The sequence below is a fragment of the Hesperophylax consimilis genome, chromosome 7, assembly GCF_061612785.1.
Source record: "Hesperophylax consimilis isolate HC1 chromosome 7, BYU_Hcon_1.0, whole genome shotgun sequence".
NCBI classification, from domain to species: domain Eukaryota; kingdom Metazoa; phylum Arthropoda; class Insecta; order Trichoptera; family Limnephilidae; genus Hesperophylax; species Hesperophylax consimilis.
Genome location: NC_142842.1, coordinates 28,490,720 through 28,502,757, shown reverse-complemented (window position 1 = coordinate 28,502,757; position 12,038 = coordinate 28,490,720). Strand labels below are relative to the sequence as shown.

General features: G+C 35.4%; 1 protein-coding gene across 1 annotated transcript in view; it reads right to left on the bottom strand.

Moving 5' to 3' along the window:
* nonC (serine/threonine-protein kinase Smg1) overlaps positions 1 to 12,038 on the bottom strand; it is a 215,341-nt gene that overhangs the window by 13,335 nt on the left and 189,968 nt on the right. Inside the window, exons 3-5 of the mRNA XM_089633392.1 lie at positions 843 to 2,181; positions 522 to 764; positions 116 to 288 (exon numbers count right to left, since the gene is read on the bottom strand). Of these exons, the coding sequence (XP_089489518.1) occupies positions 116 to 288; positions 522 to 764; positions 843 to 2,181 (1,755 nt within the window). The remainder of the gene's footprint in view (positions 1 to 115; positions 289 to 521; positions 765 to 842; positions 2,182 to 12,038) is intronic.

The window sequence follows — 12,038 nt, the reverse complement described above, 5'->3', positions numbered from 1 at the left end:
GTAAAAGTGTAACTTTGGTGCATACTTGGGTAAAGTTAGAAATCTAACAACAGATGGTGCCATAAGTCTATAAAATTTTAAATAAGGATAATTAATGTGACTAGTAAATAAATACCTTTTAATAGGTTTATAGAGACGGTCATCATCGTGTATGGTTGGAGCGCCAACCCCTTTAAAAGCGCACGACATCTGCACGCACAGGCTGAAGAATTCCGTTAGAGCCTGGATGCGTTTGATGAAGAAGATGTCCTCCAGAACAGAACGGAGCAGCTCATTATTTAATGGTGCCTAGAAAATCAGAATACAATTGAATAAAAATGGGGTTACAACAGATTAGTACAAAGTTGGCCGGCCAGTGGCTGTGTTGAGTGCAATGTGACGGGTTGAGAAGAATGTAAATATTACAGAGAAATACTAAAACGCTCATAAACTAAAGATTTTAAAGAAGAGCAAAAGAGGGGCGACATTCCACGTCAAGATTACAGAATATCTGTTGAAACAAAGTAAAGTTCTAGGCTTACAGCAAGATCCTTAGCTTCTCCAATCTGATCGATCTTCCTCCAGACATGTGGCAGGTGCAGAGCAGCCAAGGCATCCAGTACAGCGGAGCCTCGCCCCACCAGAGGCTTGAACAGCCCGTCGGATCCCATCAGCAGCATCCGACCCGCCGAGGGTAAGGAGGTGGGCGGGTCGGAGCCTCCCACCAGGTTATCATAACGCTGCCGGAGGTCTGCAACGATAATCTGGGCATTTGCTGCCGGAGACTGCAATCAAAACATAAAGAAATAAATAAACAAGTTCAGAAGAATAAATATTATATGTGAACGTTTCATAATACACACCTCCATCTCCATGATGATGTATCTCAAGTGCATCTCCAGTTGTGTGAGGAGATCACTTAGTGGTAAGGATGTGCCTAGTACAACAGTGTTCAGCTCGTTGATCATCAGCAATACAGACGGTTCCTCCGACTGAATCTTCTTTACGGCTTCCGGCAAAATGATCATCTGAAAGTTGTAACTCAACTCTTGAAGGTCTACAAATATGGATTTAGTTGCTTTCAGGCAGTCTAGTGCAAGAGGTATTCTGTCATCATTCTTGGTAGAAGCATTGTGGTGCAAAGGTATAAATGCTATGAACTCGGTTATCAGCGATGAAATTATGCTCATGTCATCAAAGAACCACTCTCCATCTCGAGATGTCAAGTCGACCAGGCAATCTCCAGCGCTCAGGGCACCGGATTCTAGCATCAAGTAACGCTTGTTCAAGGCGCACAGAGCCGTTATGGTGACACATTCCATGGCTTTGTCCGCACCATTCTCTTGCAAAATGAAACCAGAAATTGTGGACTTGGAATCTAACAGACTGTTTTCACATCTCGGCAGAGCTTCTTGTCCTCCTTCAACTTGCATACGTTCATACAATTTCTTCAACTTAACATTGGTGTCATTATGATTCGCCTGTAGTTTATAAGAGAATGTGACAGCTTGTTGAACTGATGGATGGGTCACGTTATCCGAGTTCAAATAATTCTGGATTTGGTTGATAACTTCGCGGCAAACATCTGGAGAGTCGGTTTCTAGAAGAATTCCCGCCCATTTGCGGTAGAGGACGATGCGATGTTTTTCTATGAAGCTTTGCGGATAGTATTGCACAACCGCCGAGTATTGGGTGAGGAGTTCTAAGCAGGATTTGATGAGCATGGTTTGTTGCCTGGCGATTTGTCCAAGCTCCGTTTCAGACTGCTCGCACTGCGCGATCATGCTGCTTTGTCCAGCGTTGAGGAGGAAGTCCCTGATGAGGTCGAATACCAGATGTCCATCGTGATCGATTGGGAAGTTCAGCTCTTGGATCCACTGCGTAAGTTGGGGACCTTTGATGGTTTCCATAGCTCTAGTGTAGCTTTCAGTTTTGATACCGCAATCTTCGTAAAGGTCGACTAAATTCTTGGCCGATTCGTCCAGGGCGTCTCTCATCTGCTTATAGGCGGTGTACCTCTGGGCTGCGGAGAAGAGCGGGTGCTCGCTGAGATCGGGGCCTAACGCCTCCAGCTCCTTCACGAGAGCCATCTGCCTGTGGTCGTGCTGCAAGCTGCCCTCCGCCAACGTAAGGGCGCGAAGGTGTTCTAGCCAATTCGACGCGTTACTCGCCGTCACTGCAATCTGTTTCAAAATCTCTTCCCTGAAAACAAAAATAACTATTTATAAATAATGCTAACTAAAACACGTGAACTTGGTATTTTCGACGATCAAGATTAAAGTTCCATGGCAGAGGTCAACGACCGTCGCAACACGCACATTCTAGAACCTTCCTTTAGCTGACCTCAATATTATAACCGGCAGTGTTGGATTGGAGAAGTCTGTCTTTAAATCTTTTTTCCATTAAGATGAGTGATTCTCCGGAGGTCAGTGGTCAGGGATAGCACCGCCCGCATTACCGGCGGAAAAAAACCCTAATTGAAAACGGGCATCTACGGGCAAACTAAGATAATTACATATTGGGAAAAACTCCAGGTTTACTGGTTTCCAGAATGATCAATGGACGTTAATTACTCCGAAGAAATAGCTAATTTCTATAAGCCATTTCTATTGAATGTAAAAAAAACGAGTACCTACCTAATAGGTAGGTACTCGTTTGGCCGGCGTGGTCTAGTGGTATACGCTTTCGACTACAGATCCGAAGGTCGCGGGTTCGAACCCGGCGTGCGCAAATAAATTTTATTTGATTAATTTGTGTTATTTCACAATTAATTCATTTAAAATAATATATAGTATATTTGCGGCACGTTCCAGAGTGGAAGATACTCTCAGTATCGCCCTGGTGTAAGACCACCATTCAGAATTGAAACGTTGCTTGAAATGGCTTTAGCCGTGTTTGGTGACCAGATCTGAATAGCCAGGTACTTCCCCACCTTCCTCTTCCCCATCTCCCTCCCCTCCCCAATACCCTCAGCCTCACAACATACCCTAATTGGGGATGCCATAGTCTCACTGGCTCCAGACGGGAGCAGTTGGGACTCTTGTGCGGTAATACTGTAAAAAAAAAAAAAAAAAAAATAATAGTAGTGACCGTGAGAATCATATCGCCGTTTAGCATACGTAATTTAATTTATGATAAAACCTCGTTAGTTCCTCAAAAAGATTTCAAGTGGTTACTACGGTAGGTACTACAATGGCTAGGCCTTGGCCCTTCACCCTGACCTGACGAGTACAGTCCACAGCTGTTCTGGCGCCGCTACGTCTAAACTAGCAGACTGAAATATCGTTCTTGCCATTTGATCGATTTTACACTCACCGTTTGCTCATTTTCAAAACCTACACCATTTTAGTCATGGCGACGACTATAATAGATTAGCTTTTTTCTTATTTTTGGAATAATTCTTGACTAAAACCTCAAATTATAAATTAATTCAATAATTAAAGATTTGCTTTTGTTTGTGCAAACCTAACCTAAGCTACATACTGCGTTAGACTAAATTTTGTTTCATAATGTATCTTTCGATCTAAGTGATAAACTAAAGTCTGTCGACCGAATGGTGTAAGCTTTGTACCACCAACAAAAGTGATTCTCTTACTACAGTTATCACTGTGACTGAAATGGTACAGGCTCTGTAAATACGCCGCCCGTTTACCGAGCGATCGCGAATACGACTAGGAACGAGGAAAATAAACCACCAATATAAAAACGCATATTTTTTTAAAGAATTTTAAACATGTAATGCTTTCCCTTGACCTGACGAGAATTGGTAATATCGTATTTTCAAACATGATTTCACAATCCATTGAAAGAAAGTCAATATCAAATAAAAGAGCTAACAGGTCATCAAGATATAATACATGTTACGTTTACTACTGATGAATTAATAGAAATTCACGTTAATCTACTGTATGGGTTTTCAATCTATACCTAATAAGGGTGTGTCATAGTGTTTTATGTGAAGTCACTAAACAGTTGCTAAAAATATAAGCAAATAATTACGCAATTTTAATTTTTCATCAGTATCATTGACGTTTGAAAAATATCGTAAATTTTGACTGCCGAATATATCTTTAAAAAAATAATGTTAACAAAAGCTCCCCAGCGAACTTTGAAGTTGGTATAATAATATAGATAAAAATATAAGAAAGAGAGTGTAATAAGAAAATTAATTTTTTAGACCTAACAATCGGTAGAGAAAATAATAAACATACGTTCGAAATTTTCCGTAAGCCTACATTTACAGATACGACCATTAATTATAAATCTTTACATCCATGGTCACATAAATTATCTGCCTACCACTCAATGGTACATAGGCTTACTAACATCCCACTCGACAAGAAAGCATACGAGAAGGAAAAAAATACAATCCTAACTATTGCTAAAAATAATGGCTTCAAGGGTAGAGACATCGAAAAAATAATTAATAATAATAAACACAAAAATAACCTTAAATTAATTTACCCAGCGACTAATAATAATACGAATAATAAATTCGGGTGTTTAGAATTCATCGGACAGACATCTAATAAAATTGCCTAAGTCCTCAAAAACTGTGGCTCAGATATTGCCTTCCGCACAAATAACAACTTAGGATCATCTCTTAAAAACTCAAAAAGTAAGGTACTCAAATTACAAAATAGTGGCATTTATAAACTCCAGTGTGACGAATGCAACGCTGTTTATGTTGGACAAACGGGCCGGTCCTTTAACACTAGGTTCAAAGAACATATAAGATCTTTTAAAAATAATAATAAAATGCAATCTCAATTTGCCAAACATCTCCTAGATGAAAATCACTCACTTAATGATAATAATAAACCAACTCCGTTACACGTACAAAATAAAGGCCGTAAACTGAATCTTTTAGAGCAGTTAGAAATTAACAAAAATTCTAATAATCCGAAAGCTATTCTAATTAATGAACAAACCAATATAATTCGTTCACCCCTACTAGATATCTTCAAACCTAGTGCAAATACGAGTGCACATTGAAATACTTAATTATACTATTAAAATAACCCTATGAGTCATCGTTTGGGAATAACTAACATTAAGACATTCAGTCAAATTTAAACATTACACTAATTGGGGAAACTTTACTAGGGTAATAACCATCAATAATTTCTAACATTTTTACACAGAAATCAATTAAGAAATCAGTAATTGAAATTAAAATACCTACCTAGAAATAATATAAATGTATCGTCTGTAAGTGGGCTACCCACAGTTTGATAATGCCTTTAGAGGGCGAAACAGCTGTCACGCGTAATAATAATTACACAGCAGAACTTGTTTAAAAATAAACTGTTTTTATAAACCCAATAATAATATTATTGTATATATAAAAAAATAAAAAATAAAATGGAGTTCTACAAATTAAACTTAATAACAATAAATAAATTGAAGGTTGCTGATATAGCTACCCAAGTGATTTTTTACAGACGATTAAAATTAAAACATCGGAAAATAGTGCAAAACCTTTGGTTTAACCAAGAGTGTTTGAAGTTAAACGTGATCCCCAAGTACGTGCATATTTCTACCAAAAGCAAATCCTCGGCAGCCATAAAAACTGTGCATCGAGCGCAGAGGATATGGCTGAAGGAGGAGACTAAGGAATGTTGTCGAAAAAGGGACACAATACTTCACTACATCAAGGTATTGCATTCGGAATTAACTTTTAAACTGCATCCATGGGAATTTGATACCCTGGATTACGATACTCGTGAACACATCGGCGGAATTATATCTGATAAATTCAAAACTCAGGAAAATAAACTTTAAAAACTTGTCGAATCTAAAAATAAAAATGTAAAAGTCAATGAATATCAAAGTAATACAAATACGGAGTTTTATATAAAAACTATTAACCTATCAGGTGAAACTTTTGAAGAAGATGAAATAAATTTACTAGATAAAGGCTTCAAATATAAAATAAATTCAGATATCACTAAAAAACAAATTGAATGTTTGGCAATCGACACAGAAATTTCTCTGTCTAAAATAAAAAATAACGGCTTACCTAAACAAATAACAGCGGATATCTTGAGAAAAACTTTGAAATCAACCAGTAAAAATAAAAATAAATGCAATATAAAAGAAACGGAAATTTTAAATGATATTAAAGCCAAAATTAAAAATAGCGACCTCACAATTACTAAAGCGGATAAGGGGAATTCCGTCGTTATATTAAACAAGATTGATTACTTAAATAAAGTAGAAGCATTCCTAAAACCAGAAGACTTTGAAATCTTAAAAAAGGACCCAACGGACAAAATTTCAGTAAACGTGCGCAACCTAATAAATAATTGCCAATCAATATTCCCAAATAAATACGCTAGAAGAAGTGCAATGGTGATGAATCCAAGGGCTCCTGCATTATACGGACAACCTAAAATTCACAAGGATAATATCCCCATACGTCCCGTTGTTTCTTTTATAAACGCCCCAACGACAATACTCGCCAAAAAACTTAACTTTCTTTTCAAACAACATACTAAATTCTCCCCAAAACATAGCGTTAAAAATTCTCTCGAACTTGTAAATAAAATAAAAAACATAAATCTACCGCACAATTGCCAGTTCATATCTTTAGACGTAGTAAGCCTCTTTAGCAATATACCTATTCAAGAATGCCTTAAAATCATTGAAGATATTTTGGACGAATCTAATATAAACCCAGTTACTAAAAAAGACTTATTCGATCTATTTAAAATTTGTGTGGAAACCAACTACTTTGAGTTTAACAATAAATTCTATGAACAAAACGACGGATTACCAATGGGATCGCCGCTCAGTCCACTTCTTGCAGAAATATTCATGGATTACATTGAAAAACAAATTTTAAATTCAATCTTTATCAAACACATAATTTACTATGTTCGTTATGTTGACGACATTTTGGTCTGTTGGAAAGGCACCAACAGACAATTAGATCTTTTTGTCACATTTGCTAACTCCATCAACCGTAAAATCTGCTTTACGGTTGAAAGAGAGTGTAATAAGAAAATTAATTTTTTAGACCTAACAATCGGTAGAGAAAATAATAAACATACGTTCGAAATTTTCCGTAAGCCTACATTTACAGATACGACCATTAATTATAACCTTAAATTAATTTACCCAGCGACTAATAATAATACGAATAATAAATTCGGGTGTTTAGAATTCAATAAAACTTAATAACAATAAATATAAATATAGATAACATTCTGAAAAATCAATTTTTCGATAAATTTTTTTTGGGAAGTGGCATGACGATCGAAAAATGCTAGGAAACTTGTAGCAGAAATTGCATTGTAAAGAGATGGTCGGTAGCTCGATGGATGGGACGATCAGCTGATCGTAGTAGCAACGGATAAAAAAAGCAAACAAAATTTTATGATCAGAATGTACGGGTTTGGAAGAAGTGCGACTTGTCACATTATGTATGACGTTAAAGCGATGCCATACGTAGTAATGCAAAATCATGTGTTTTGGTTTGAAAATTTGGTCAAGAAATGTTTGAGATGCTTTAATTAAATACTGCGAGTAGAATACATCTTGACCTTTGAAATAATCGAGTATTTTTTATATAAGTCTTTTTATGAGCCCAGAAAAAAATTATGTATAGGCCTATGAAAACTGCTTTAAAGTTCAAAATCTCCTACTTACGAACCCATTTTCGGTTATGATTTTATTGTATCACTATGGCAAATTAAGTTATTTATAAAATGATCGAAAAAAAATTAAATATTTATGCCTGAACATCCACAAAATAAAATAAAAGGCACTTTTTGGCCATGTTTTTTTCTTGCATAAATCAAAACAGGCGGATGGTGTTAAGCGGGAATTTAAACCTTATCGCCATCTACGTAAAGGTTGTTATTGATAGCGGCTCAATTTAAAATATTACACGACGTAGTGCATCGCCTTAAATCGTCTACCTACCCCCTGCGTGATAAATCAATTAACTCAACGAAAGATTTACGGCCTCGACAAATTATATTCTATTTAAGCTGATTTCGGAACCCACTTGGCTTCTGGGCCAATCACTTAGTCTCATTAATTCAAGAAAAAAGCTTTAAGGCTCAAAATGAAATAACGCATTAAGAAATCCACACAAATCTACTATTACGTAATTGAACCATTCATTTCGTTTTGCACTTTACGGCATTCGTGAACATCATTTGGATTTTCGAATGGTCTACGAAACGGTCAGTATAAAAATAAACAAACTGACGATGGACAAGAAGTGTTATTTAAACTAGTGATGTTTGCTAACATAATTATGAGACGGACATGATGAAATAGTGTTTATTATCTGACATCACCAGGTTGTCTTCAGTAAACATACACACAACTAAGAAGGTAATACAAAAGGCTATTTTATACTTATGAGAGATAAGGATCTAAAGTCACTTTTATTTCAAGTTTAAAAATGGTTATTTTTGTTCCTAATAATTGATCTTCATTGTTGTTATTATTTAAATTTAAATTTACGAATTTTTTGCGCGGTTTTATTTCGATTACTGTATAATAATGACTAGCCATTTAATAAATAAAGATTCGATATTTTAAAATTGGAAATTCATATGTCATACGGCATATATTCTGGTCTAGTAATGTGTAATTTCTATCACCTAAGATTCTAAAAAAAGTACTATAGGATTTATATGTCTTATACTGATTTATAAATGTGGAAATTCTAACTATACAATTGTAAATGTTCTCCAAAATGCCCTGGAAAGAATCTCAGACTTGTGATGTCCCGAAAGAAACCATTCATCTGTTCTGAATGCAATTACTAATGCTATCCAAATTGACCCTGGTAATAAATTACATCTTTGCGATTCTTTCAAGGATAAAGAAACCATCCTGTCACTTCGAATGCAATCAACAATGTTCTCAAAATTTGTTTTGACAGCATCGCCATTCCATTGTAAGAATATTATGTACTAAATACACAATTTGGCTGTCCTGAAACGGGAATCCTTCCCAGTTGGACAGACAAAGGTTCATTTTGTTTTGTATTGTTTGTAATTTATATATTTAAAAAATAAATTCACAAAATACAGTATCATTAATATGAATAATTCTCATTCCCATCGTGCCTTTTTTACTCCCAGAACTTTGTCGCGGCATCCGCTCATTAAAAGATATGACCCAACCCAACCATCTCAAGCGCAATATTTATGTGAAAGAAAATAGCTCAGAATAATTTATGGAACGAAAAAAAAAACGAAAAGAACCAGTGAGACCATGGCACAGTCATGGTATGCCCAAAATTTTGGATAATTCCCCACAAAATTTTCCCAATGGAATTCCGAAGTATGAATCGCCACAGTAATTTTTAAAATCCGTAAGGGGAGGGGAGGTGTGGCTAGAGAATTTCAGGGAAAATTTGCTACATTTTTTTAAGGTAGTGGGGTGGGGAAGGGTATGGTGAAGAGGAAGGTGGGGAAATACCTGGCTATTCAGATCTGGTCACCAACACGGCCGAAGCTATTTCAAGCAACGTTTCAATTCTGAATGGTGGTCTTACACCAGGGCGATACTGACAGTATCTTTCACTCTGGCAATAATTGGCAATTACTCAAAACACCGTAATAAAAAAGAATATGTTATCTTTGTGAAAGCTCGTGTTAATCGATTAATTAATAGTGAACGAAACTAAGTTTATTAATCAAGAATATATAATATTATTATTATCGTCTTCATTTTAAACATTGGAGACGAATAGGTCGCATGTTTATATCTTGCGACCTATTCGTATTCATTTTAAACATTGAAGAAGAATAGGTCGCATGTTTATATCTTGCATTGCAGAAATCGCATTACAAATTGCAGAAATATTATACAATTCTTTTAAAAGATGACGACGACGAAAATAGATCAAAGTTTAAAATTAATGTTGTGTTTCAGTCATCGATATGGTTTCAGTCCATTACTAAACTATTTCGTATTAAAGTGTTGTGGTCGCCAGGACAAAGTTCCAAGAGACGCCCGAAGGACTCCGCGGAACAAACGGAGGAAGTTTTAAACAATAAATTGTATAAACCAAGTAAACTTAACTAGGTAGGTAAATCTCTCGGCCAGTTATAAAATCTTTTTAATTGCTTTCCTGATATTCCAAATTTGAGTTTCCGGATTTCTGAAATTGAAATTAAGCCGATTGCGAACTAGGTTGAGGAAAAAAGCAGAGATCGCGCACATGATGGGCGATTTGAAGAAAATGCTGGCTACGGATGGGAGAGATGCCAAGGACAGATAAATCTGTAAAAAAAAATTGAGGTAGGCCGATGCCTAACGTACCGATTACTGTGATCACAAATACCGATTCTAAAGCTGAACGAACAAAGTATTTATAAAGAAATATCAACATTGGGCAACATCGGCCAATACATATATGTTGGACATACATAGATTTAAAAATGTTCTAAGTATTTTTACTGTTATCTAGTTATTACAGTTAAACTTATTGTGAACTGAACGCATCAGCAGAATGCTGCCTGCTCTGCTCATTAAATACAATAATAATAAAATTGAATACGGGAGAAATTGGGCAGGTACCTCAAATTTAAGCCAAAATTTCCCGTTATATGTAAGTATGTATGTTAGTGATTATTTCACCGCGATATCGTGCATCTGATCGAACTGGAACTGATATGAATAGGACACGCTGTAAGCTTCCTAACGATATTATTTTACAACGATACCAATACCAATTCACAAAGGTGGGTCCAAAACGAATACCTCAAATTACAGACCAATTTCTATTTTACCAATCTTATCTAAAATCTTTGAACGTGTAATCTACGATAGATTAAACAATTTTGTATCAAAAAAATCGTTCTTGTATAAAAAACAATATGGCTTTAGGAAAAAATCAAACACACTTGCGGCAATAAATAACTTAATCAGTAAACTTAGAAGCAGCATTGATATGGTGGAAATTATATTTTATCTATACTAATTGACCTTCAAAAAGCCTTCGATACAGTAAGCCATGACAAACTTCTCAGGAAACTCGAGAACATTGGTGTAGTTGGTCCTGTTCTTAATCTATTCAAATCATATCTTAACAGAAAGCAATTCGTTAGCATCAATAATCAAAATAGCAACCACCTACCAATAAACTACGGAGTTCCGCAAGGATCCATACTAGGACCACCTCTGTTCCAAATTTATATAAATGATATCTCCCAATTAGTTTTAAACGGTGATATTTTTTTATATGCAGATGATACTGCAATTTTCTACTGGGGTAAAGATTTAAACATCTTACTAGAAAATGCACAGAGTGACTTAGACAAAATTAACAGTTGGCTCCAATCAAATATCCTAACAATGAATGTTAAAAAAACAGGATACATGATTTTAAGCTCAACTCATAAAATAATTCCTCCTCATTTACCCTTAAAAATTGAATATAACAACCTGCAAATCCTGATACAGGAGAAATATCTTGGGCTGTGCATTGATAAACACCTAACTTTTAAACAGCATATTCAAGATATTAAAGATAAAATCACCCCCTTGATTAGCGTATTTAGCCGGATATCATATCTGTTACCAAATAAAATTTAAAAAAAGGTCTATATTATAGCCTCGTACACTCACATTTAAACTACTTGATTGATATCTGGGGAAATGCATTTGAAACATATATAAATGAACTACAGGTAACACAAAACAAAGTAATCAAAAAACTATTTCATTTCAAACCTAGAACATCAACAAAAAATTATACATGGAAACAAAACTATTAAAATTAAGAAAATTATATGAATATAATACATGTCTCCTTATTTACAAAATAAATAATAAACTCATACATACAAATACAGAACTCATTAAAACGTCCTAAGTACACACACACTTTACACGGCAACACGATAAAATACATTTAAACACCATAAATACCCATTATGGCAAAGCAATCCATTGGTTACGAGGGGAGCAACATATATAATTGCCTCCCAGACGAAATTAAAAATGAAAAAAGTGTAGGTACATTCAAAAAAAAATTGTTCAGTTTTATGTTCAATCAACAAAACAATGAAAGTGAATAATATCGT